This window comes from Micromesistius poutassou, assembly GCF_964030765.1.
Source record: "Micromesistius poutassou genome assembly, chromosome: 12".
NCBI lineage: Eukaryota > Metazoa > Chordata > Actinopteri > Gadiformes > Gadidae > Micromesistius > Micromesistius poutassou.
The window spans coordinates 16729531-16756851 of NC_140282.1; the positions used below are offsets into that span (position 1 = coordinate 16729531).

General features: G+C 45.2%; 1 protein-coding gene across 1 annotated transcript in view; it reads right to left on the reverse strand.

The window, feature by feature from the left end:
- Positions 1-1884: 1884 nt before the first annotated feature.
- Positions 1885-27321, reverse strand: part of LOC311356585 (mucin-2-like) — a gene marked incomplete at both ends in the record, with an annotated part of 38789 nt that continues 13352 nt past the window's right edge. The window contains 3 exons of the mRNA XM_084476369.1: positions 1885-1932; positions 2866-3055; positions 3541-3745. Of these exons, the coding sequence (XP_084332495.1) occupies positions 1885-1932; positions 2866-3055; positions 3541-3745 (443 nt within the window). The remainder of the gene's footprint in view (positions 1933-2865; positions 3056-3540; positions 3746-27321) is intronic.

Genomic DNA, 27321 nt, shown 5'->3' on the forward strand with positions numbered 1-27321 from the left:
ATAAAAGAGGAGCCATGATGAAGGGAAATTGGCTTCTTACTGAGTACTCCACACTGCTGTAGACACACACTTCTTTTGGAACTGTGTGGGGGAAAAGCAGGTGCCAATATTAGACATATTCTATACTATAATACCGATATCCAAGCAGATTTTACTTAATATGTTTAAGTAATCAATTAAAAGCCTAAAAGATAATTAATAATTATATGTTTATTAAGACATTCATTCCACAAAAGCCTATATTGGGTCAATGAAGATAAAGTTGACCAACTGCTATGCATCGGTGAAGCTTATTTTTCTATTAATTCAACCAAACTGAATGAATAAGAAAGTAGGCACATGTTAACCTACAGAGACCATGTTTGTTTTGCTTATACAGATTTCATGCAACACACCATGTCATGAGTTTATATAAACTGTACACAGCTACAGTAGGTTGTGACATACCGCAGGAATAGACTATGCAGCAATCTCCGCTGGTCTTATTGACGTTGGTTTCAAATCCTACGGGGCAAGGTGTTACGGCAGGACATCGACTGGTATCGCACTCTGCAGGTGTAAATGGATAGAACATGGGATTATAAATATGTATCGTCTTATGTGTAGATATTAGCATTTTGTTTGGGACACAATATCTAAAATAGTTTCTTTATCTTGTTTTTGTTGTTTGCCATTGACCCCTTTTAGCCTTTTTTTTTCCTTTCAACTGATAGCCCAAAGCTTGTGAGACAGTTAATATACGATGTCTGCATATACGATAACATCTGTGTCACTAGAGTTAATATTTTCCTTACTTTAATATTTCTAGCTTGCCGCTAAACAAATAACCAAGTTGCAAATATAAAAAAATTTTAAGCCCTGGAAGTTGCAGTGAAACTTCAAGCGGGACAGGAGGCTCAACTCACCGCATGTCTCCTTGAGGCAGCAGTCAACTGTTTGGTTAACAGATTTATAGCCAGGGTCGCTACAGTCGGGGCGGGGCTCTACCGGGCAGGGCACAGGAGTGCACTGGACGCTCATGGTTTCCTTGTCGCAGATGCAGTTCTTGCAATCGCTTGTCCAACTATCACCCGGCTGGTTCAGGAAGGGGGGGGGGGGGGGGGGGGTTGTTAAAGACAAACGCATTAGGCCCCTATAGTGTAGGCCAAATAATACATATATAATACATACAGGACTACATACAGGACTGTTTAACATATACATTTTGGCCATGCTATGAGTGTTGAGATAGTTCATGGATAAATGGTAGATTATATTAAAGCTAGTATTATCTTGCAGTGTAACATACAATTAAACAATTCACTGCCTACAATCTAAATATTACAATAAAATAAATGTTCACATCCCCAGTACCAGTTCTTACCTGCTTTGGCATGCCGTTAGATCCAACACAGTCTATAAAAAATAAAAAATACATATGTTTTAGAATTTGCTGGTGGGCTTTAATTATACTGCTTTAGGGTCTAGGTAAAAAAACAACTTAATATGTGTACAATTGGATACTAGATTGATGGTTGTGATGGTGTCATCGTCCAGTCCCAACCGTGTGCTTTGTCCTTGATTAAACTACTAAGGTTCCACCCAAGAAACGTATTTTAGTTGAGCTCCTCCTATTTACCGCAGGACGTGACACAGACGTCGTAGGCTGTGTTGAAGCGTATTGTGCCAGGTGCACAGTAGCAGCCCTCCTTGAGTGATGTTCCGTTCCGTATTTGTATCTCAGAATTGTATTTTTCATTATACCTGCACATTGAGGATGAAACAAATTTTATTTATTTGAAATCAACTGTAAATGCAACATATTTATACTCAAATCACTAAGTAATAGTGGTTAAGGTGTTTGACTGGGTTCAGACCCCAATGCCTTCTGCACCTGACCCAATGTCAGTAGGGGACCTGTAGTCTACCTCTGAAGTCTGCAGTCTGACCTGTCTGAGGTAGACGTCAGAGATAGAGAAGGTCCACTAAAGGTAGACTGCAGACATCATAGACAGAGTTGGTGCAGTACAGGTAGACTCCAGACGTCTTTCTCAGAAACTACAGTTCTCTAAGAGGGGAGAACTGAAGTATCTGAAACACTACAACTCAATTTCGCTGAACGTGTCTACTAAATGAGGAAATAGTAATAGTAAATAGGTGTGCATTTTTAAAATATATATTCATATATTTTATATATATACAAAGTTGACGACCTACTTGGAGTTGCATGTAGGCTCCACAGGTGGGCCACATGCGTTGTACACCATGTCGCTAGGACAATCATGGTCTGTGAAATGGAATATGTACTCAGAATACATACATAAAAAAACAAAAGCATCTTTTAAACAGAACTTGTGTACTTACTAAACTCAGATTTAACTTAATCTAATCATGTATACATATATATATATTAGGGCTGTCAAATTGACGCGTTAATTTCGATTAATTAATCACAGAAAAAATAACCTGTTAAAAAAATTAACGCTGATTATTATTATTTTTTTGGCACATGCAGTATTCAATAAAAAGTGTTCAGTCAAAGTCAAAACAAAGTATTGTATAATTCTTGCCTGAAATGCATTGCATCTTGAGTGAGATGGAAACGTAATTTTTTGACAGCCCTAATATATATACATATAAATATACATTTACATATATATACACATATGCATATATTTATGCACATATTTACCTAGGTTAGTTACATATATGTGTAACTATATATATATATATATATATATATATATATATTTGTGGATGTATATATATATACATATATGAGACGAGAGTATGTTATAAATATGCTACTAATCCAATTATATTCCAAAAGTCGAAGGCTCCTAGATTCCTAGCCTGACTTAACGTATATGTTTACATTCGTCTTACCACCTGGAACACGGACTCACCGCATTGGCCATTTGTGGCGTTTCTCCAGTCGATGCAGACTCCGGCTTGGGCACACTTGCTTGCGTAGGCCGCAAAGATCATGCACACATTTTCTCCATTGCAGACGTCTGACTCACAGGTCTTCATTAATGGATTAGGAGACACATGCAAGTGGCATGGAGAAAACACACTAAAGGGAGACACAGAACATGAGAGGACGGTCTCTCTCACTTCTCAAACATAGGTCTCAAACAAAAGAACTGTGATTAATACAGGTGGGCAATTGGATATCAATGTCCATTGATTATTTCCCTTTTAGGGACTTTTTGTGTGTGTATTCATTATAGAACAGAAAAATATGGGCCACTCATGAGGGGAATATGATCAAGGAGTCACTGAACAGTTTAGGTATTAGGTTAGAGAGATTAGGTTACTTGGCTCTGGTGGTCAGCTGTGTCGTTCTGGTTGCAGGTAGTAACGGATAACACACAACGATAGATTTTAGGTTTGGTTCGGTGTTAAATGCAATGAGTGGCCATGGCTGGTGTTTCGTAGCGTTTTTTTGGGCTTGAAGGCATAACATGACGCCGTCGGACATTGCTGCAGGGTGGCGTAGGTTCTCTTTCAAAGCCTACAGTTCCCACACTCAAGTGGTCACAGCTTTAGTCACCTCACCTGCTGTTCAGGATGTCACAGGCTGTGGGCTGGCATGGAGTTTGGCTGGTGCCTGGTGTTGTGGTTGAAGTGGACACAGTGGGCGGGGCAGTGAATGTGCCACAGGGTGTGTCAGGAACAAGCCATTTGCCAGCGGAATCTGTGCACTCCTCTAACTGTCCGTTCGGCCCGTGGCAGTCATTGGCTATCGAGTTGTCACACGTACCTAGGAGGGGGGAGGGAGAGAAGGGGTTGTTTAAGGGTTATGTAATCTGGCCTACTTAAATTCTTTAATTTTTACCATCAAAACTCAAATTGAAATGGATAGGCGCAAATCTACTCATGATATTGTCAATAGTTCAAAATTGTTCCATTGTTACCAGCATTTTTGCTTTCAAGGCTTAGGATTCAGGGTTAAGGCAACTCACCACATAGTCCCTCTGTGGTCCTGCTAAAGAGTGTGAGTGGGGATAAATCTATACTGAAGTACGATCCTCCATTTGAGACACCAAAGATGATCTTAGTATCGAGAGCCGGTATGAGCAATGTGATCATCATATTTGTACCAGTGATTTGCAAGTCGTTGTTGGTATACGCAGGGAAGATGCGTTTGTCATTCAAAAGCACCTAGTAAGAAAGGAAAGGAAGCCGGATCAGTCAAACCCAGCACCAGAATTTCTAGTTGATCTAGATGCAATGCACAATTACTGATACTGAGTAAATTATGTGATATAATATTATTATGATGCCTTTGCTTCATGCATGAACAATGATACATTTCGTTCATGGTAAGGCAGAACGCATCTTCATTACTTGAAACTACCATATGTTATTGGTAGAAAGAAAATGAAACGTTGCCTTAAGAAACAAAAACCTGAAGATAAACGAATGCTTACCATATCGCTCATTCCATTGTTTTCTGATGTCAGGACAATTGTGTACTGCTTGTAGTTTACAATGAGCGCTTGGGGGCAGAATGTGGGGTCCTCTTTTGAACACAATCTATTGTTTACTATTACAGTCAGGTTGTATTTTGGAATGATCTCTTTCATTGCGTAATAGGAGCAGTTCTGGTTGAAATTGTACAATTCTCCGTCAAATGTTAAATAGGAAGTTTTCTTCCAGCTGGTACACTGACCTGAATTCCAAATAAAAAAATGGCAACGCAGGTTGTTATATACCAGAAGGGACTATATCAGTATCAATGGGTTTCAGTTGCTCAATTGCAAAAAAGGTATGAGGATGCCTTTTCCAAACTTACATGGACATATGTAGTGATAACAGCATCCACTTTCATCTGTAACCTGAATAGGCGTGTTGTTATTTAAACAGTGGGGCATCTCAATTGATGGACAGGGAACAGAGTTCTGAACGACCTGGCCATTGATGCAAGAGGCTGTGGTGCAGTTGTCAACAGTCCATGTCTCTCCATTCTAGGGAGGAATAGAAGGTAACGTGATAGGACAAACAAGGATGAAAAAGTACTGGGTGTGTTTTCAAAGTATTTAAGAATTGCCTGGCACATCATATCCTGACAGTCATCAGACAGTTGGTAGAGAACCTTTGGATGTTTTACCTCTTTCTTCTCATTCAGATATACACAGTGCCCAACTGTTGTAGCAGTGGGCAGGGTTTCATTAGGGCTGGCCCCTGGTGTGGTAGAACTGGCGGCAGTGGTGGTTGGCAGTTGAGTTGTCGAACATGGCAGCACAGATGTGGTAATGTTACAAGACTGTCCACAATGGGCTATGTAACAATACTCCAAACCGTCGTCACGGTTGTACAGCAATTGCCCTATGAAAAGGAATGGCATTGAAAATACATTGGTCTAGAAATTTAAAATGAACTACAATATTCAGACTAATAATCGTACAATTAACAATCAATATTTACAACAGGAGCAAAATTACATTCCCACATCTGAAAAGTAATTAAATGAATTTGAACAGCTTGGAATATAATTGGAATATGAAATATAACTTACCTGGAAGATACTCTGTTCCATTGACAATACATTTGCATGACGTAGTTGAAGGAATACCAGTAGTAGTTTTAGGTACTAAAAGCTCTGTAGTAGGGACATACGAAGTTGTTGTAGACCCTGTTTGAATTATTTCCACCGTAGTTATGCTTGTTGTGAAGCTTGTTTCAGGAAGTGCTGTAGTAATTGTTGTGGGCAAAATAGGGGGGTAGGCGGTAGGCGGTAGAGTCTTTGTAAGTGATTTTATGGAAGTTGCTTCCAGGCTAGTGGTTTGAGGAGATGAGACCAGTGGTGAAGTTTCAGTGGGATTATATGTTGTTCCTTCAGTTGTAACTGCTGTAGTCACTGCTGTCTCTGTTGTCTGGGTCATGACAGTGGATTCAGGAGATACAACTATTGTTTCAGGGCTAGCTGTAGGTGGCTGTGTTGTTGATACAGTCACAGCTGTTGTTACCTCCGATGTTGTAGTTTCAGTTGGCTTGGCTGTAGTACCTTCGGTTGTTACTGCTGTAGTCACTGTTGTCACTGTCTCAACGGTTGGTGTTGAAGTGACAACTGTTGTTTCACTGCTAGTTGTTGAGGGCTGTGGGACTGAGGTGGTGGTTTCAACTACAGCTGTTGTAGCAGCTGTTGTTGGACCGGTGGTTTCCACTTTAGGTTGCTGTGTTGTTGACAAAGTTGCAGCTGCTGTTACCTCCGATGTTGTAGTTTCAGTTGGCTTGGCTGTAGTACCTTCGGTTGTTACTGCTGTAGTCACTGTTGTCACTGTCTCAACGGTTGGTGTTGAAGTGACAACTGTTGTTTCACTGCTAGTTGTTGAGGGCTGTGGCACTGAGGTGGTGGTTTCAACTACAGCTGTTGTAGCAGCTGTTGTTGGGCCAGTGGTTTCTAGTGTAGGTGGCCTTGTTGTTGATGCAGTCGCAGCTGTTGATACCTCAGATGTTTTAGTTTCAGTGGGTTTGGCTGTAGTACCTTCTGTTGTTACTGCTGTAGTCCCTGTTGTCACTGTCTCAATGGTTGGTGTTGAAGTGACAACTGTTGTTTCACTGCTAGATGTTGAGGGCTGTGGCACTGAGGTGGTGGTTTCAACTACAGCTGTTGTAGCAGCTGTTGTTGGACCGGTGGTTTCCACTTTAGGTTGCTGTGTTGTTGACAAATTTGCAGCTGCTGTTACCTCCGATGTTGTAGTTCCAGTTGGCTTGGCTGTAGTACCTTCGGTTGTTACTGCTGTAGTCACTGTTGTCACTGTCTCAACGGTTGGTGTTGAAGTGACAACTGTTGTCTCACTGCTAGTTGTTGAGGGCTGTGGCACTGAGGTGGTGGTTTCAACTACAGCTGTTGTAGCAGCTGTTGTTGGGCCAGTGGTTTCTAGTGTAGGTGGCCTTGTTGTTGATGCAGTCGCAGCTGTTGATACCTCAGATGTTGTAGTTTCAGTGGGTTTGGCTGTGGTACCTTCTGTTGTTACTGCTGTAGTCACTGTTGTCCCTGTCGTCACTGTCTCAACGGTTGGTGTTGAAGTAACAACTGTTGTTTCACTGCTAGTTGTTGAGGGCTGTGGCACTGAGGTGGTGGTTTCAACTACAGCTGTTGTAGCAGCTGTTGTTGGACCGGTGGTTTCCACTTTAGGTTGCTGTGTTGTTGACAAAGTTGCCGCTGCTGTTACCTCCGATGTAGTTTCAGTTGGTTTGACTGTAGTACCTTCGGTTGTTACTGCTGTAGTCACTGTTGTCACTGTCTCAACGGTTGGTGTTGAAGTGACAACTGTTGTTTCACTGCTACTTGTTGAGGGCTTTGGGACTGAGGTGGTGCTTTCAACTACAGCTGTTGTAGCAGCTGTTGTTGGGCCAGTGGTTTCTACTGTAGGTGGCCTTGTTGTTGATGCAGTCGCAGCTGTTGATACCTCAGATGTTTTAGTTTCAGTGGGTTTGGCTGTAGTACCTTCTGTTGTTACTGCTGTAGTCACTGTTGTCACTGTCTCAATGGTTGGTGTTGAAGTGACAACTGTTGTTTCACTGCTAGATGTTGAGGGCTGTGGCACTGAGGTGGTGGTTTCAACTACAGCTGTTGTAGCAGCTGTTGTTGGACCGGTGGTTTCCACTTTAGGTTGCTGTGTTGTTGACAAAGTTGCAGCTGCTGTTACCTCCGATGTAGTTTCAGTTGGCTTGGCTGTAGTACCTTCGGTTGTTACTGCTGTAGTCACTGTTGTCACTGTCTCAACGGTTGGTGTTGAAGTGACAACTGTTGTTTCACTGCTACTTGTTGAGGGCTTTGGGACTGAGGTGGTGCTTTCAACTACAGCTGTTGTAGCAGCTGTTGTTGGGCCAGTGGTTTCTACTGTAGGTGGCCTTGTTGTTGATGCAGTCGCAGCTGTTGATACCTCTGATGTTTTAGTTTCAGTGGGTTTGGCTGTAGTACCTTCTGTTGTTACTGCTGTAGTCCCTGTTGTCACTGTCTCAACGGTTGGTGTTGAAGTAACAACTGTTGTTTCACTGCTAGTTGTTGAGGGCTGTGGCACTGAGGTGGTGGTTTCAACTACAGATGTTGTAGCAGCTGTTGTTGGACCGGTGGTTTCCACTTTAGGTTGCTGTGTTGTTGACAAAGTTGCAGCTGCTGTTACCTCCGATGTTGTAGTTCCAGTTGGCTTGGCTGTAGTACCTTCGGTTGTTACTGCTGTAGTCACTGTTGTCACTGTCTCAACGGTTGGTGTTGAAGTGACAACTGTTGTTTCACTGCTAGTTGTTGAGGGCTGTGGGACTGAGGTGGTGCTTTCAACTACAGCTGTTGTAGCAGCTGTTGTTGGGCCAGTGGTTTCTAGTGTAGGTGGCCTTGTTGTTGATGCAGTCGCAGCTGTTGATACCTCGGATGTTGTAGTTTCAATGGGTTTGGCTGTAGTACCTTCTGTTGTTACTGCTGTAGTCACTGTTGTCACTGTCTCAATGGTTGGTGTTGAAGTGACAACTGTTGTTTCACTGCTAGATGTTGAGGGCTGTGGCACTGAGGTGGTGGTTTCAACTACAGCTGTTGTAGCAGCTGTTGTTGGACCGGTGGTTTCCACTTTAGGTTGCTGTGTTGTTGACAAAGTTGCAGCTGCTGTTACCTCCGATGTAGTTTCAGTTGGCTTGGCTGTAGTACCTTCGGTTGTTACTGCTGTAGTCACTGTTGTCACTGTCTCAACGGTTGGTGTTGAAGTGACAACTGTTGTTTCACTGCTACTTGTTGAGGGCTTTGGGACTGAGGTGGTGCTTTCAACTACAGCTGTTGTAGCAGCTGTTGTTGGGCCAGTGGTTTCTACTGTAGGTGGCCTTGTTGTTGATGCAGTCGCAGCTGTTGATACCTCTGATGTTTTAGTTTCAGTGGGTTTGGCTGTAGTACCTTCTGTTGTTACTGCTGTAGTCCCTGTTGTCACTGTCTCAACGGTTGGTGTTGAAGTAACAACTGTTGTTTCACTGCTAGTTGTTGAGGGCTGTGGCACTGAGGTGGTGGTTTCAACTACAGATGTTGTAGCAGCTGTTGTTGGACCGGTGGTTTCCACTTTAGGTTGCTGTGTTGTTGACAAAGTTGCAGCTGCTGTTACCTCCGATGTTGTAGTTCCAGTTGGCTTGGCTGTAGTACCTTCGGTTGTTACTGCTGTAGTCACTGTTGTCACTGTCTCAACGGTTGGTGTTGAAGTGACAACTGTTGTTTCACTGCTACTTGTTGAGGGCTTTGGGACTGAGGTGGTGCTTTCAACTACAGCTGTTGTAGCAGCTGTTGTTGGGCCAGTGGTTTCTACTGTAGGTGGCCTTGTTGTTGATGCAGTCGCAGCTGTTGATACCTCTGATGTTTTAGTTTCAGTGGGTTTGGCTGTAGTACCTTCTGTTGTTACTGCTGTAGTCCCTGTTGTCACTGTCTCAACGGTTGGTGTTGAAGTAACAACTGTTGTTTCACTGCTAGTTGTTGAGGGCTGTGGCACTGAGGTGGTGGTTTCAACTACAGATGTTGTAGCAGCTGTTGTTGGACCGGTGGTTTCCACTTTAGGTTGCTGTGTTGTTGACAAAGTTGCAGCTGCTGTTACCTCCGATGTTGTAGTTCCAGTTGGCTTGGCTGTAGTACCTTCGGTTGTTACTGCTGTAGTCACTGTTGTCACTGTCTCAACGGTTGGTGTTGAAGTGACAACTGTTGTTTCACTGCTACTTGTTGAGGGCTGTGGGACTGAGGTGGTGCTTTCAACTACAGCTGTTGTAGCAGCTGTTGTTGGGCCAGTGGTTTCTACTGTAGGTGGCCTTGTTGTTGATGCAGTCGCAGCTGTTGATACCTCAGATGTTTTAGTTTCAGTGGGTTTGGCTGTAGTACCTTCTGTTGTTACTGCTGTAGTCACTGTTGTCACTGTCTCAATGGTTGGTGTTGAAGTGACAACTGTTGTTTCACTGCTAGATGTTGAGGGCTGTGGCACTGAGGTGGTGGTTTCAACTACAGCTGTTGTAGCAGCTGTTGTTGGACCGGTGGTTTCCACTTTAGGTTGCTGTGTTGTTGACAAAGTTGCAGCTGCTGTTACCTCCGATGTAGTTTCAGTTGGCTTGGCTGTAGTACCTTCGGTTGTTACTGCTGTAGTCACTGTTGTCACTGTCTCAACGGTTGGTGTTGAAGTGACAACTGTTGTTTCACTGCTACTTGTTGAGGGCTTTGGGACTGAGGTGGTGCTTTCAACTACAGCTGTTGTAGCAGCTGTTGTTGGGCCAGTGGTTTCTACTGTAGGTGGCCTTGTTGTTGATGCAGTCGCAGCTGTTGATACCTCTGATGTTTTAGTTTCAGTGGGTTTGGCTGTAGTACCTTCTGTTGTTACTGCTGTAGTCCCTGTTGTCACTGTCTCAACGGTTGGTGTTGAAGTAACAACTGTTGTTTCACTGCTAGTTGTTGAGGGCTGTGGCACTGAGGTGGTGGTTTCAACTACAGATGTTGTAGCAGCTGTTGTTGGACCGGTGGTTTCCACTTTAGGTTGCTGTGTTGTTGACAAAGTTGCAGCTGCTGTTACCTCCGATGTTGTAGTTCCAGTTGGCTTGGCTGTAGTACCTTCGGTTGTTACTGCTGTAGTCACTGTTGTCACTGTCTCAACGGTTGGTGTTGAAGTGACAACTGTTGTTTCACTGCTAGTTGTTGAGGGCTGTGGGACTGAGGTGGTGCTTTCAACTACAGCTGTTGTAGCAGCTGTTGTTGGGCCAGTGGTTTCTACTGTAGGTGGCCTTGTTGTTGATGCAGTCGCAGCTGTTGATACCTCTGATGTTTTAGTTTCAGTGGGTTTGGCTGTAGTACCTTCTGTTGTTACTGCTGTAGTCACTGTTGTCACTGTCTCAATGGTTGGTGTTGAAGTAACAACTGTTGTTTCACTGCTAGATGTTGAGGGCTGTGGCACTGAGGTGGTGGTTTCAACTACAGCTGTTGTAGCAGCTGTTGTTGGACCGGTGGTTTCCACTTTAGGTTGCTGTGTTGTTGACAAAGTTGCAGCTGCTGTTACCTCCGATGTAGTTTCAGTTGGCTTGGCTGTAGTACCTTCGGTTGTTACTGCTGTAGTCACTGTTGTCACTGTCTCAACGGTTGGTGTTGAAGTGACAACTGTTGTTTCACTGCTACTTGTTGAGGGCTTTGGGACTGAGGTGGTGCTTTCAACTACAGCTGTTGTAGCAGCTGTTGTTGGGCCAGTGGTTTCTACTGTAGGTGGCCTTGTTGTTGATGCAGTCGCAGCTGTTGATACCTCTGATGTTTTAGTTTCAGTGGGTTTGGCTGTAGTACCTTCTGTTGTTACTGCTGTAGTCCCTGTTGTCACTGTCTCAACGGTTGGTGTTGAAGTAACAACTGTTGTTTCACTGCTAGTTGTTGAGGGCTGTGGCACTGAGGTGGTGGTTTCAACTACAGATGTTGTAGCAGCTGTTGTTGGACCGGTGGTTTCCACTTTAGGTTGCTGTGTTGTTGACAAAGTTGCAGCTGCTGTTACCTCCGATGTTGTAGTTCCAGTTGGCTTGGCTGTAGTACCTTCGGTTGTTACTGCTGTAGTCACTGTTGTCACTGTCTCAACGGTTGGTGTTGAAGTGACAACTGTTGTTTCACTGCTACTTGTTGAGGGCTTTGGGACTGAGGTGGTGCTTTCAACTACAGCTGTTGTAGCAGCTGTTGTTGATGCAGTCGCAGCTGTTGATACCTCTGATGTTTTAGTTTCAGCGGGTTTGGCTGTAGTACCTTCTGTTGTTACTGCTGTAGTCCCTGTTGTCACTGTCTCAACGGTTGGTGTTGAAGTAACAACTGTTGTTTCACTGCTAGTTGTTGAGGGCTGTGGCACTGAGGTGGTGGTTTCAACTACAGATGTTGTAGCAGCTGTTGTTGGACCGGTGGTTTCCACTTTAGGTTGCTGTGTTGTTGACAAAGTTGCAGCTGCTGTTACCTCCGATGTTGTAGTTCCAGTTGGCTTGGCTGTAGTACCTTCGGTTGTTACTGCTGTAGTCACTGTTGTCACTGTCTCAACGGTTGGTGTTGAAGTGACAACTGTTGTTTCACTGCTACTTGTTGAGGGCTGTGGGACTGAGGTGGTGCTTTCAACTACAGCTGTTGTAGCAGCTGTTGTTGGGCCAGTGGTTTCTACTGTAGGTGGCCTTGTTGTTGATGCAGTCGCAGCTGTTGATACCTCAGATGTTTTAGTTTCAGTGGGTTTGGCTGTAGTACCTTCTGTTGTTACTGCTGTAGTCACTGTTGTCACTGTCTCAATGGTTGGTGTTGAAGTGACAACTGTTGTTTCACTGCTAGATGTTGAGGGCTGTGGCACTGAGGTGGTGGTTTCAACTACAGCTGTTGTAGCAGCTGTTGTTGGACCGGTGGTTTCCACTTTAGGTTGCTGTGTTGTTGACAAAGTTGCAGCTGCTGTTACCTCCGATGTAGTTTCAGTTGGCTTGGCTGTAGTACCTTCGGTTGTTACTGCTGTAGTCACTGTTGTCACTGTCTCAACGGTTGGTGTTGAAGTGACAACTGTTGTTTCACTGCTACTTGTTGAGGGCTTTGGGACTGAGGTGGTGCTTTCAACTACAGCTGTTGTAGCAGCTGTTGTTGGGCCAGTGGTTTCTACTGTAGGTGGCCTTGTTGTTGATGCAGTCGCAGCTGTTGATACCTCTGATGTTTTAGTTTCAGTGGGTTTGGCTGTAGTACCTTCTGATGTTACTGCTGTAGTCCCTGTTGTCACTGTCTCAACGGTTGGTGTTGAAGTAACAACTGTTGTTTCACTGCTAGTTGTTGAGGGCTGTGGCACTGAGGTGGTGGTTTCAACTACAGATGTTGTAGCAGCTGTTGTTGGACCGGTGGTTTCCACTTTAGGTTGCTGTGTTGTTGACAAAGTTGCAGCTGCTGTTACCTCCGATGTTGTAGTTCCAGTTGGCTTGGCTGTAGTACCTTCGGTTGTTACTGCTGTAGTCACTGTTGTCACTGTCTCAACGGTTGGTGTTGAAGTGACAACTGTTGTTTCACTGCTAGTTGTTGAGGGCTGTGGGACTGAGGTGGTGCTTTCAACTACAGCTGTTGTAGCAGCTGTTGTTGGGCCAGTGGTTTCTACTGTAGGTGGCCTTGTTGTTGATGCAGTCGCAGCTGTTGATACCTCTGATGTTTTAGTTTCAGTGGGTTTGGCTGTAGTACCTTCTGTTGTTACTGCTGTAGTCACTGTTGTCACTGTCTCAATGGTTGGTGTTGAAGTAACAACTGTTGTTTCACTGCTAGTTGTTGAGGGCTGTCGCACTGGGGTGGTGGTTTCAACTACAGCTGTTGTAGCAGCTGTTGTTGGACCGGTGGTTTCCACTTTAGGTTGCTGTGTTGTTGACAAAGTTGCCGCTGCTGTTACCTCCGATGTAGTTTCAGTTGGTTTGACTGTAGTACCTTCGGTTGTTACTGCTGTAGTCACTGTTGTCACTGTCTCAACGGTTGGTGTTGAAGTGACAACTGTTGTTTCACTGCTACTTGTTGAGGGCTTTGGGACTGAGGTGGTGCTTTCAACTACAGCTGTTGTAGCAGCTGTTGTTGGGCCAGTGGTTTCTACTGTAGGTGGCCTTGTTGTTGATGCAGTCGCAGCTGTTGATACCTCTGATGTTTTAGTTTCAGCGGGTTTGGCTGTAGTACCTTCTGTTGTTACTGCTGTAGTCCCTGTTGTCACTGTCTCAATGGTTGGTGTTGAAGTAACAACTGTTGTTTCACTGCTAGTTGTTGAGGGCTGTGGCACTGAGGTGGTGGTTTCAACTACAGCTGTTGTAGCAGCTGTTGTTGGACCAGTGGTTTCCACTTTAGGTTGCTGTGTTGTTGACAAAGTTGCAGCTGCTGTTACCTCCGATGTAGTTTCAGTTGGCTTGGCTGTAGTACCTTCGGTTGTTACTGCTGTAGTCACTGTTGTCACTGTCTCAACGGTTGGTGTTGAAGTGACAACTGTTGTTTCACTGCTACTTGTTGAGGGCTGTGGGACTGAGGTGGTGCTTTCAACTACAGCTGTTGTAGCAGCTGTTGTTGGGCCAGTGGTTTCTAGTGTAGGTGGCCTTGTTGTTGATGCAGTCGCAGCTGTTGATACCTCGGATGTTGTAGTTTCAATGGGTTTGGCTGTAGTACCTTCTGTTGTTACTGCTGTAGTCACTGTTGTCACTGTCTCAATGGTTGGTGTTGAAGTGACAACTGTTGTTTCACTGCTAGATGTTGAGGGCTGTGGCACTGAGGTGGTGGTTTCAACTACAGCTGTTGTAGCAGCTGTTGTTGGACCGGTGGTTTCCACTTTAGGTTGCTGTGTTGTTGACAAAGTTGCAGCTGCTGTTACCTCCGATGTAGTTTCAGTTGGCTTGGCTGTAGTACCTTCGGTTGTTACTGCTGTAGTCACTGTTGTCACTGTCTCAACGGTTGGTGTTGAAGTGACAACTGTTGTTTCACTGCTACTTGTTGAGGGCTTTGGGACTGAGGTGGTGCTTTCAACTACAGCTGTTGTAGCAGCTGTTGTTGGGCCAGTGGTTTCTACTGTAGGTGGCCTTGTTGTTGATGCAGTCGCAGCTGTTGATACCTCTGATGTTTTAGTTTCAGTGGGTTTGGCTGTAGTACCTTCTGTTGTTACTGCTGTAGTCCCTGTTGTCACTGTCTCAACGGTTGGTGTTGAAGTAACAACTGTTGTTTCACTGCTAGTTGTTGAGGGCTGTGGCACTGAGGTGGTGGTTTCAACTACAGATGTTGTAGCAGCTGTTGTTGGACCGGTGGTTTCCACTTTAGGTTGCTGTGTTGTTGACAAAGTTGCAGCTGCTGTTACCTCCGATGTTGTAGTTCCAGTTGGCTTGGCTGTAGTACCTTCGGTTGTTACTGCTGTAGTCACTGTTGTCACTGTCTCAACGGTTGGTGTTGAAGTGACAACTGTTGTTTCACTGCTACTTGTTGAGGGCTTTGGGACTGAGGTGGTGCTTTCAACTACAGCTGTTGTAGCAGCTGTTGTTGGGCCAGTGGTTTCTACTGTAGGTGGCCTTGTTGTTGATGCAGTCGCAGCTGTTGATACCTCTGATGTTTTAGTTTCAGTGGGTTTGGCTGTAGTACCTTCTGTTGTTACTGCTGTAGTCCCTGTTGTCACTGTCTCAACGGTTGGTGTTGAAGTAACAACTGTTGTTTCACTGCTAGTTGTTGAGGGCTGTGGCACTGAGGTGGTGGTTTCAACTACAGATGTTGTAGCAGCTGTTGTTGGACCGGTGGTTTCCACTTTAGGTTGCTGTGTTGTTGACAAAGTTGCAGCTGCTGTTACCTCCGATGTTGTAGTTCCAGTTGGCTTGGCTGTAGTACCTTCGGTTGTTACTGCTGTAGTCACTGTTGTCACTGTCTCAACGGTTGGTGTTGAAGTGACAACTGTTGTTTCACTGCTACTTGTTGAGGGCTGTGGGACTGAGGTGGTGCTTTCAACTACAGCTGTTGTAGCAGCTGTTGTTGGGCCAGTGGTTTCTACTGTAGGTGGCCTTGTTGTTGATGCAGTCGCAGCTGTTGATACCTCAGATGTTTTAGTTTCAGTGGGTTTGGCTGTAGTACCTTCTGTTGTTACTGCTGTAGTCACTGTTGTCACTGTCTCAATGGTTGGTGTTGAAGTGACAACTGTTGTTTCACTGCTAGATGTTGAGGGCTGTGGCACTGAGGTGGTGGTTTCAACTACAGCTGTTGTAGCAGCTGTTGTTGGACCGGTGGTTTCCACTTTAGGTTGCTGTGTTGTTGACAAAGTTGCAGCTGCTGTTACCTCCGATGTAGTTTCAGTTGGCTTGGCTGTAGTACCTTCGGTTGTTACTGCTGTAGTCACTGTTGTCACTGTCTCAACGGTTGGTGTTGAAGTGACAACTGTTGTTTCACTGCTACTTGTTGAGGGCTTTGGGACTGAGGTGGTGCTTTCAACTACAGCTGTTGTAGCAGCTGTTGTTGGGCCAGTGGTTTCTACTGTAGGTGGCCTTGTTGTTGATGCAGTCGCAGCTGTTGATACCTCTGATGTTTTAGTTTCAGTGGGTTTGGCTGTAGTACCTTCTGTTGTTACTGCTGTAGTCCCTGTTGTCACTGTCTCAACGGTTGGTGTTGAAGTAACAACTGTTGTTTCACTGCTAGTTGTTGAGGGCTGTGGCACTGAGGTGGTGGTTTCAACTACAGATGTTGTAGCAGCTGTTGTTGGACCGGTGGTTTCCACTTTAGGTTGCTGTGTTGTTGACAAAGTTGCAGCTGCTGTTACCTCCGATGTTGTAGTTCCAGTTGGCTTGGCTGTAGTACCTTCGGTTGTTACTGCTGTAGTCACTGTTGTCACTGTCTCAACGGTTGGTGTTGAAGTGACAACTGTTGTTTCACTGCTAGTTGTTGAGGGCTGTGGGACTGAGGTGGTGCTTTCAACTACAGCTGTTGTAGCAGCTGTTGTTGGGCCAGTGGTTTCTACTGTAGGTGGCCTTGTTGTTGATGCAGTCGCAGCTGTTGATACCTCTGATGTTTTAGTTTCAGTGGGTTTGGCTGTAGTACCTTCTGTTGTTACTGCTGTAGTCACTGTTGTCACTGTCTCAATGGTTGGTGTTGAAGTAACAACTGTTGTTTCACTGCTAGATGTTGAGGGCTGTGGCACTGAGGTGGTGGTTTCAACTACAGCTGTTGTAGCAGCTGTTGTTGGACCGGTGGTTTCCACTTTAGGTTGCTGTGTTGTTGACAAAGTTGCAGCTGCTGTTACCTCCGATGTAGTTTCAGTTGGCTTGGCTGTAGTACCTTCGGTTGTTACTGCTGTAGTCACTGTTGTCACTGTCTCAACGGTTGGTGTTGAAGTGACAACTGTTGTTTCACTGCTACTTGTTGAGGGCTTTGGGACTGAGGTGGTGCTTTCAACTACAGCTGTTGTAGCAGCTGTTGTTGGGCCAGTGGTTTCTACTGTAGGTGGCCTTGTTGTTGATGCAGTCGCAGCTGTTGATACCTCTGATGTTTTAGTTTCAGTGGGTTTGGCTGTAGTACCTTCTGTTGTTACTGCTGTAGTCCCTGTTGTCACTGTCTCAACGGTTGGTGTTGAAGTAACAACTGTTGTTTCACTGCTAGTTGTTGAGGGCTGTGGCACTGAGGTGGTGGTTTCAACTACAGATGTTGTAGCAGCTGTTGTTGGACCGGTGGTTTCCACTTTAGGTTGCTGTGTTGTTGACAAAGTTGCAGCTGCTGTTACCTCCGATGTTGTAGTTCCAGTTGGCTTGGCTGTAGTACCTTCGGTTGTTACTGCTGTAGTCACTGTTGTCACTGTCTCAACGGTTGGTGTTGAAGTGACAACTGTTGTTTCACTGCTACTTGTTGAGGGCTTTGGGACTGAGGTGGTGCTTTCAACTACAGCTGTTGTAGCAGCTGTTGTTGATGCAGTCGCAGCTGTTGATACCTCTGATGTTTTAGTTTCAGTGGGTTTGGCTGTAGTACCTTCTGTTGTTACTGCTGTAGTCCCTGTTGTCACTGTCTCAACGGTTGGTGTTGAAGTAACAACTGTTGTTTCACTGCTAGTTGTTGAGGGCTGTGGCACTGAGGTGGTGGTTTCAACTACAGATGTTGTAGCAGCTGTTGTTGGACCGGTGGTTTCCACTTTAGGTTGCTGTGTTGTTGACAAAGTTGCAGCTGCTGTTACCTCCGATGTTGTAGTTCCAGTTGGCTTGGCTGTAGTACCTTCGGTTGTTACTGCTGTAGTCACTGTTGTCACTGTCTCAACGGTTGGTGTTGAAGTGACAACTGTTGTTTCACTGCTACTTGTTGAGGGCTGTGGGACTGAGGTGGTGCTTTCAACTACAGCTGTTGTAGCAGCTGTTGTTGGGCCAGTGGTTTCTACTGTAGGTGGCCTTGTTGTTGATGCAGTCGCAGCTGTTGATACCTCAGATGTTTTAGTTTCAGTGGGTTTGGCTGTAGTACCTTCTGTTGTTACTGCTGTAGTCACTGTTGTCACTGTCTCAATGGTTGGTGTTGAAGTGACAACTGTTGTTTCACTGCTAGATGTTGAGGGCTGTGGCACTGAGGTGGTGGTTTCAACTACAGCTGTTGTAGCAGCTGTTGTTGGACCGGTGGTTTCCACTTTAGGTTGCTGTGTTGTTGACAAAGTTGCAGCTGCTGTTACCTCCGATGTAGTTTCAGTTGGCTTGGCTGTAGTACCTTCGGTTGTTACTGCTGTAGTCACTGTTGTCACTGTCTCAACGGTTGGTGTTGAAGTGACAACTGTTGTTTCACTGCTAGATGTTGAGGGCTGTGGCACTGAGGTGGTGGTTTCAACTACAGATGTTGTAGCAGCTGTTGTTGGACCGGTGGTTTCCACTTTAGGTTGCTGTGTTGTTGACAAAGTTGCAGCTGCTGTTACCTCCGATGTTGTAGTTCCAGTTGGCTTGGCTGTAGTACCTTCGGTTGTTACTGCTGTAGTCACTGTTGTCACTGTCTCAACGGTTGGTGTTGAAGTGACAACTGTTGTTTCACTGCTAGTTGTTGAGGGCTGTGGGACTGAGGTGGTGCTTTCAACTACAGCTGTTGTAGCAGCTGTTGTTGGGCCAGTGGTTTCTACTGTAGGTGGCCTTGTTGTTGATGCAGTCGCAGCTGTTGATACCTCAGATGTTTTAGTTTCAGTGGGTTTGGCTGTAGTACCTTCTGTTGTTACTGCTGTAGTCACTGTTGTCACTGTCTCAATGGTTGGTGTTGAAGTAACAACTGTTGTTTCACTGCTAGTTGTTGAGGGCTGTCGCACTGGGGTGGTGGTTTCAACTACAGCTGTTGTAGCAGCTGTTGTTGGACCGGTGGTTTCCACTTTAGGTTGCTGTGTTGTTGACAAAGTTGCAGCTGCTGTTACCTCCGATGTAGTTTCAGTTGGTTTGACTGTAGTACCTTCGGTTGTTACTGCTGTAGTCACTGTTGTCACTGTCTCAACGGTTGGTGTTGAAGTGACAACTGTTGTTTCACTGCTAGTTGTTGAGGGCTGTGGCACTGAGGTGGTGGTTTCAACTACAGCTGTTGTAGCAGCTGTTGTTGGACCGGTGGTTTCCACTTTAGGTTGCTGTGTTGTTGACAAAGTTGCAGCTGCTGTTACCTCCGATGTTGTAGTTCCAGTTGGCTTGGCTGTAGTACCTTCGGTTGTTACTGCTGTAGTCACTGTTGTCACTGTCTCAACGGTTGGTGTTGAAGTGACAACTGTTGTTTCACTGCTACTTGTTGAGGGCTGTGGGACTGAGGTGGTGGTTTCAACTACAGCTGTTGTAGCAGCTGTTGTTGGGCCAGTGGTTTCTAGTGTAGGTGGCCTTGTTGTTGATGCAGTCGCAGCTGTTGATACCTCGGATGTTGTAGTTTCAATGGGTTTGGCTGTAGTACCTTCGGTTGTTACTGCTGTAGTCCCTGTTGTCACTGTCTCAACGGTTGGTGTTGAAGTAACAACTGTTGTTTCACTGCTAGTTGTTGAGGGCTGTCGCACTGAGGTGGTGGTTTCAACTACAGATGTTGTAGCAGCTGTTGCTGGACCGGTGGTTTCCACTTTAGGTTGTTGTGTTGTTGACAAAGTTGCAGCTGCTGTTACCTCCGATGTTGTAGTTCCAGTTGGCTTGGCTGTAGTACCTTCAGTTGTTACTGCTGTGGTCCCTGTTGTCACTGTCTCAACGGTTGGTGTTGAAGTGACAACTGTTGTTTCACTGCTACTTGTTGAGGGCTGTGGGACTGAGGTGGTGCTTTCAACTACAGCTGTTGTAGCAGCTGTTGTTGGGCCAGTGGTTTCTACTGTAGGTGGCCTTGTTGTTGATGCAGTCACAGCTGTTGATACCTCTGATGTTTTAGTTTCAGTGGGTTTGGCTGTAGTACCTTCTGTTGTTACTGCTGTAGTCCCTGTTGTCACTGTCTCAATGGTTGGTGTTGAAGTAACAACTGTTGTTTCACTGCTAGTTGTTGAGGGCTGTGTTACTGAGGTGGTGGTTTCAACTACAGCTGTTGTAGCAGCTGTTGTTGGACCGGTGGTTTCCACTTTAGGTTGCTGTGTTGTTGACAAAGTTGCAGCTGCTGTTACCTCCGATGTTGTAGTTCCAGTTGGCTTGGCTGTAGTACCTTCGGTTGTTACTGCTGTAGTCACTGTTGTCACTGTCTCAACGGTTGGTGTTGAAGTGACAACTGTTGTTTCACTGCTACTTGTTGAGGGCTGTGGGACTGAGGTGGTGGTTTCAACTACAGCTGTTGTAGCAGCTGTTGTTGGGCCAGTGGTTTCTAGTGTAGGTGGCCTTGTTGTTGATGCAGTCGCAGCTGTTGATACCTCGGATGTTGTAGTTTCAATGGGTTTGGCTGTAGTACCTTCTGTTGTTACTGCTGTAGTCCCTGTTGTCACTGTCTCAATGGTTGGTGTTGAAGTAACAACTGTTGTTTCACTGCTAGTTGTTGAGGGCTGTGGCACTGAGGTGGTGGTTTCAACTACAGCTGTTGTAGCAGCTGTTGTTGGACCGGTGGTTTCCACTTTAGGTTGCTGTGTTGTTGACAAAGTTGCAGCTGCTGTTACCTCCGATGTTGTAGTTTCAGTTGGCTTGGCTGTAGTACCTTCGGTTGTTACTGCTGTAGTCACTGTTGTCACTGTCTCAACGGTTGGTGTTGAAGTGACAACTGTTGTTTCACTGCTACTTGTTGAGGGCTGTGGGACTGAGGTGGTGCTTTCAACTACAGATGTTGTAGCAGCTGTTGTTGGACCGGTGGTTTCCACTTTAGGTTGCTGTGTTGTTGACAAAGTTGCAGCTGCTGTTACCTCCGATGTTGTAGTTCCAGTTGGCTTGGCTGTAGTACCTTCGGTTGTTACTGCTGTAGTCACTGTTGTCACTGTCTCAACGGTTGGTGTTGAAGTGACAACTGTTGTTTCACTGCTACTTGTTGAGGGCTGTGGGACTGAGGTGGTGCTTTCAACTACAGCTGTTGTAGCAGCTGTTGTTGGGCCAGTGGTTTCTACTGTAGGTGGCCTTGTTGTTGATGCAGTCGCAGCTGTTGATACCTCTGATGTTTTAGTTTCAGTGGGTTTGGCTGTAGTACCTTCTGTTGTTACTGCTGTAGTCCCTGTTGTCACTGTCTCAACGGTTGGTGTTGAAGTAACAACTGTTGTTTCACTGCTAGTTGTTGAGGGCTGTGGCACTGAGGTGGTGGTTTCAACTACAGATGTTGTAGCAGCTGTTGTTGGACCGGTGGTTTCCACTTTAGGTTGCTGTGTTGTTGACAAAGTTGCAGCTGCTGTTACCTCCGATGTTGTAGTTTCAGTTGGCTTGGCTGTAGTACCTTCTGTTGTTACTGCTGTAGTCACTGATGTCACTGTCTCAACGGTTGGTGTTGAAGTAACAACTGTTGTTTCACTGCTAGTTGTTGAGGGCTGTGGGACTGAGGTGGTGGTTTCAACTACAGCTGTTGTAGCAGCTGTTGTTGGGCCAGTGGTTTCTACTGTAGGTGGCCTTGTTGTTGATGCAGTCGCAGCTGTTGATACCTCTGATGTTTTAGTTTCAGTTGGTTTGGCTGTAGTACCTTCGGTTGTTACTGCTGTAGTCACTGTTGTCACTGTCTCAACGGTTGGTGTTGAAGTGACAACTGTTGTTTCACTGCTACTTGTTGAGGGCTGTGGGACTGAGGTGGTGCTTTCAACTACAGCTGTTGTAGCAGCTGTTGTTGGGCCAGTGGTTTCTACTGTAGGTGGCCTTGTTGTTGATGCAGTCGCAGCTGTTGATACCTCGGATGTTGTAGTTTCAGTTGGCTTGGCTGTAGTACCTTCGGTTGTTACTGCTGTAGTCACTGTTGTCACTGTCTCAACGGTTGGTGTTGAAGTGACAACTGTTGTTTCACTGCTAGTTGTTGAGGGCTGTGGCACTGAGGTGGTGGTTTCAACTACAGATGTTGTAGCAGCTGTTGTTGGACCGGTGGTTTCCACTTTAGGTTGCTGTGTTGTTGACAAAGTTGCAGCTGCTGTTACCTCCGATGTTGTAGTTCCAGTTGGCTTGGCTGTAGTACCTTCGGTTGTTACTGCTGTAGTCACTGTTGTCACTGTCTCAACGGTTGGTGTTGAAGTGACAACTGTTGTTTCACTGCTACTTGTTGAGGGCTGTGGGACTGAGGTGGTGCTTTCAACTACAGCTGTTGTAGCAGCTGTTGTTGGACCGGTGGTTTCCACTTTAGGTTGCTGTGTTGTTGACAAAGTTGCAGCTGCTGTTACCTCCGATGTTGTAGTTTCAGTTGGCTTGGCTGTAGTACCTTCGGTTGTTACTGCTGTAGTCACTGTTGTCACTGTCTCAACGGTTGGTGTTGAAGTGACAACTGTTGTTTCACTGCTAGTTGTTGAGGGCTGTGGGACTGAGGTGGTGCTTTCAACTACAGCTGTTGTAGCAGCTGTTGTTGGGCCAGTAGTTTCTACTGTAGGTGACCTTGTTGTTGATGCAGTCGCAGCTGTTGATACCTCTGATGTTTTAGTTTCAGTGGGTTTGGCTGTAGTACCTTCTGTTGTTACTGCTGTAGTCACTGTTGTCCCTGTCGTCACTGTCTCAACGGTTGGTGTTGAAGTAACAACTGTTGTTTCACTGCTAGTTGTTGATGGCTGTGGCACTGAGGTGTTGGTTTCAACTACAGCTGTTGTAGCAGCTGTTGTTGGACCGGTGGTTTCCACTTTAGGTTGCTGTGTTGTTGACAAAGTTGCAGCTGCTGTTACCTCCGATGTTGTAGTTTCAGTTGGCTTGGCTGTAGTACCTTCGGTTGTTACTGCTGTAGTCACTGTTGTCACTGTCTCAACGGTTGGTGTTGAAGTGACAACTGTTGTTTCACTGCTAGTTGTTGAGGGCTGTGGGACTGAGGTGGTGCTTTCAACCACAGCTGTTGTAGCAGCTGTTGTTGGGCCAGTGGTTTCTACTGTAGGTGGCCTTGTTGTTGATGCAGTCACAGCTGTTGATGCCTCTGATGTTTTAGTTTCAGTGGGTTTGGCGGTAGTACCTTCTGTTGTTACTGCTGTAGTCACTGTTGTCACTGTCTCAATGGTTGGTGTTGAAGTGACTACTGTTGTTTCACTGCTAGTTGTTGAGGGCTGTGGGACTGAGGTGGTGGTTTCAACTACAGCTGTTGTAGCAGCTGTTGTTGGGCCAGTGGTTTCTAGTGTAGGTGGCCTTGTTGTTGATGCAGTCGCAGCTGTTGATACCTCGGATGTTGTAGTTTCAGTGGGTTTGGCTGTAGTACCTTCTGTTGTTACTGCTGTAGTCACTGTTGTCCCTGTCGTCACTGTCTCAACGGTTGGTGTTGAAGTAACAACTGTTGTTTCACTGCTAGTTGTTGAGGGCTGTGGCACTGAGGTGGTGGTTTCAACTACAGCTGTTGTAGCAGCTGTTGTTGGACCGGTGGTTTCCACTTTAGGTTGCTGTGTTGTTGACAAAGTTGCAGCTGCTGTTACCTCCGATGTTGTAGTTTCAGTTGGCTTGGCTGTAGTACCTTCGGTTGTTACTGCTGTAGTCACTGTTGTCACTGTCTCAACGGTTGGTGTTGAAGTGACAACTGTTGTTTCACTGCTAGTTGTTGAGGGTTGTGGGACTGAGGTGGTGGTTTCAACTACAGCTGTTGTAGCAGCTGTTGTTGGGCCAGTGGTTTCTACTGTAGGTGGCCTTGTTGTTGATGCAGTCGCAGCTGTTGATACCTCTGATGTTTTAGTTTCAGTGGGTTTGGCTGTAGTACCTTCTGTTGTTACTGCTGTAGTCACTGTTGTCACTGTCTCAATGGTTGGTGTTGAAGTGACAACTGTTGTTTCACTGCTAGTTGTTGAGGGCTGTGGCACTGAGGTGGTGGTTTCAACTACAGCTGTTGTAGCAGCTGTTGTTGGGCCAGTGGTTTCTAGTGTAGGTGGCCTTGTTGTTGATGCAGTCGCAGCTGTTGATACCTCGGATGTTGTAGTTTCAGTGGGTTTGGCTGTAGTACCTTCTGTTGTTACTGCTGTAGTCACTGTTGTCCCTGTCGTCACTGTCTCAACGGTTGGTGTTGAAGTAACAACTGTTGTTTCACTGCTAGTTGTTGAGGGCTGTGGCACTGAGGTGGTGGTTTCAACTACAGCTGTTGTAGCAGCTGTTGTTGGACCGGTGGTTTCCACTTTAGGTTGCTGTGTTGTTGACAAAGTTGCAGCTGCTGTTACCTCCGATGTTGTAGTTTCAGTTGGCTTGGCTGTAGTACCTTCGGTTGTTACTGCTGTAGTCACTGTTGTCACTGTCTCAACGGTTGGTGTTGAAGTGACAACTGTTGTTTCACTGCTAGTTGTTGAGGGTTGTGGGACTGAGGTGGTGGTTTCAACTACAGCTGTTGTAGCAGCTGTTGTTGGGCCAGTGGTTTCTAGTGTAGGTGGCCTTGTTGTTGATGCAGTCGCAGCTGTTGATACCTCTGATGTTTTAGTTTCAGTGGGTTTGGCTGTAGTACCTTCTGTTGTTACTGCTGTAGTCACTGTCTCAATGGTTGGTGTTGAAGTGACAACTGTTGTTTCACTGCTAGTTGTTGAGGGCTGTGGCACTGAGGTGGTGGTTTCAACTACAGCTGTTGTAGCAGCTGTTGTTGGACCGGTGGTTTCCACTTTAGGTTGCTGTGTTGTTGACAAAGTTGCAGCTGCTGTTACCTCCGATGTTGTAGTTTCAGTTGGCTTGGCTGTAGTACCTTCGGTTGTTACTGCTGTAGTCACTGTTGTCACTGTCTCAACGGTTGGTGTTGAAGTGACAACTGTTGTTTCAATGCTACTTGTTGAGGGCTTTGGGACTGAGGTGGTGCTTTCAACTACAGCTGTTGTAGCAGCTGTTGTTGGGCCAGTGGTTTCTACTGTAGGTGGCCTTGTTGTTGATGTAGTCGCAGCTGTTGATACCTCTGATGTTTTAGTTTCAGTGGGTTTGGCTGTAGTACCTTCTGTTGTTACTGCTGTAGTCCCTGTTGTCACTGTCTCAACGGTTGGTGTTGAAGTGACAACTGTTGTTTCACTGCTAGATGTTGAGGGCTGTGGGACTGAGGTGGTGGTTTCAACTACAACTGTTGTAGCAGCTGTTGTTGGACCGGTGGTTTCCACTTTAGGTTGCTGTGTTGTTGACAAAGTTGCAGCTGCTGTTACCTCCGATGTTGTAGTTTCAGTTGGGCTTGTTGAAGTACTTTCAGGTTTTTGTGATGTTGTCTCTGTTGTCCGTTTCACAACTGTGGATTTGAAAGTTGTAACTATTGCTTCAGTGCTAGAAGTTGAGGGCTGAGGGACTGAGGTGGTGGTTTCAACTACAGCTGTTGTAGCAGCTGTTGTTGGGCCAGTGGTTTCTACTGTAGGTGGCTTTGTTGTTGATGCAGTCGCAGCTGTTGATACCTCTGATGTTTTAGTTTCAGTGGGTTTGGCTGTAGTACCTTCTGTTGTTACTGCTGTAGTCCCTGTTGTCACTGTCTCAATAGTTGGTGTTGAAGTGACAACTGTTGTTTCACTGCTAGATGTTGAGGGCTGTGGGACTGAGGTGGTGGTTTCAACTACAGCTGTTGTAGCAGCTGTTGTTGGGCCAGTGGTTTCTAGTGTAGGTCGCCTTGTTGTTGATGCAGTCGCAGCTGTTGATACCTCGGATGTTGTAGTTTCAGTAGACCCTGTTTGAATTTTTTCCACCGTAGTTATGCTTGGTGTGAAGCTTGTTTCAGGAAGTGCTGTAGTAATTGTTGTGGGCAAATTAGGGGGGTAGGCGGTAGGCGGTAGAGTCTTTGTAAGTGCTTTTATGGAAGTTACTTCCAGGCTAGTGGTTTGAGGAGATGAGACCAGTGGTGAAGTTTCAGTGGGATTATATGTTGTTCCTTCAGTTGTAACTGCTGTAGTCACTGCTGTCTCTGTTGTCTGGGTCATGACAGTCGATTCAGGAGATACAACTATTGTTTCAGGGCTAGCTGTAGGTGGCTGTGTTGTTGATACAGTCACAGCTGTTGTTACCTCCGATGTTGTTGCTTCAGTGGTTTCAGGGCTAGTTGTTGAGGGCTGTGGCACTGAGGTGGTGGTTTCAACTACAGCTGTTGTAGCAGCTGTTGTTGGACCGGTGGTTTCCACTCTAGGTTGCTGTGTTGTTGACAAAGTTGCAGCTGTTGTTACCTCCAAAGTTGATGCTTCAATGGGGCTTGTTGAAGTACTTTCAGTTATTTGTGATGTTGCCTCTGTTTTCTGTGTCACAACTGTGTATCTGGAAGTTGTAACTATTGTTTCAGTGCTAGAAGTTGAGGGCTGAGGGACTGAGGTGGTGGTTTCAACTACAGCTGTTGTTGAGGCTGTTGTTGGACTGGTGTTTTCCACTGTTGTTTCAGGTAGGCTTTTACTGACTGACTGTTTCGTTGATACAGGTGCAGTTGTTGTTACTTCATGTGTTGCAGTTTCGGTGGGTATGGATGTTGATGGTTCTGAAATTCATGGTATTACAATCATTATAATTTATTCAGAATGTTCTTTTTTTTAACATGAAAATCCATCTAATTTGGATTATTCTTCTCAAACAACATCAAATTCAAAGTTAAACAATAATTTAATTTGCATTTGGTCAACATATAGTATTTGTATTCATGTAATAATTCCCTTTTTTGTTTTAAATTCAAAAGCTATAAAGTCAGAATTGCATTGCATTTCATAAACTATATTGAAAACGGTCAGCAAGATCCACAGTATATTTAATTTTCATTCTGGCTCGAGGTCATGTCTTGTCAGCCATTTAATTTCTCATCCTTAATGATTCTTACCAGGAGTTGAAAACGTGAAGATGGTTGATGGGCCTGTTTTTGTGAAGATCTCTGTGATTGTGCTGGCCACAGTGGTTGTGATAAGAGGTGTTGTGTGTGGCTCAGAAGTTGTCGTGGTTACACATGGATACAATCCTCGCACTATTGTATCATTTGCTGCACATGTGGCTGTGATACAATGCCCTAGCCCATCTGTGGTATTGTAAATAGCCGACCCATATGGGTAGAATTTACCGTTGACCAAACATTTGCAAGCTGTAGAGAATATGAATTTGTGTTAGATACTTTTTTTTGTTTCAGACTTTAGTTAATTTATAATTCTAATATAATATTGAGAAAAGGTTACTTACTGGTGACATCATATATACAGCTAATTCCAGAATAAGAACATGAGCTAAAACATTCAAATGAAAGACACAATAAAGATAAAGATACAAAGATACAATATGTACACACAAATTGCACCATTCTATGTAGGCATGAAAATACATTATGTACTTTTTTTCATGTTTGACATTTATCATTTTGCCCGTGTTTTTTATTTATATAATACCAATACATGTCAACATTTTGTTAAAGTCAAATTCTAGGATGAGAGCAAACAGCATTTCACATGACAA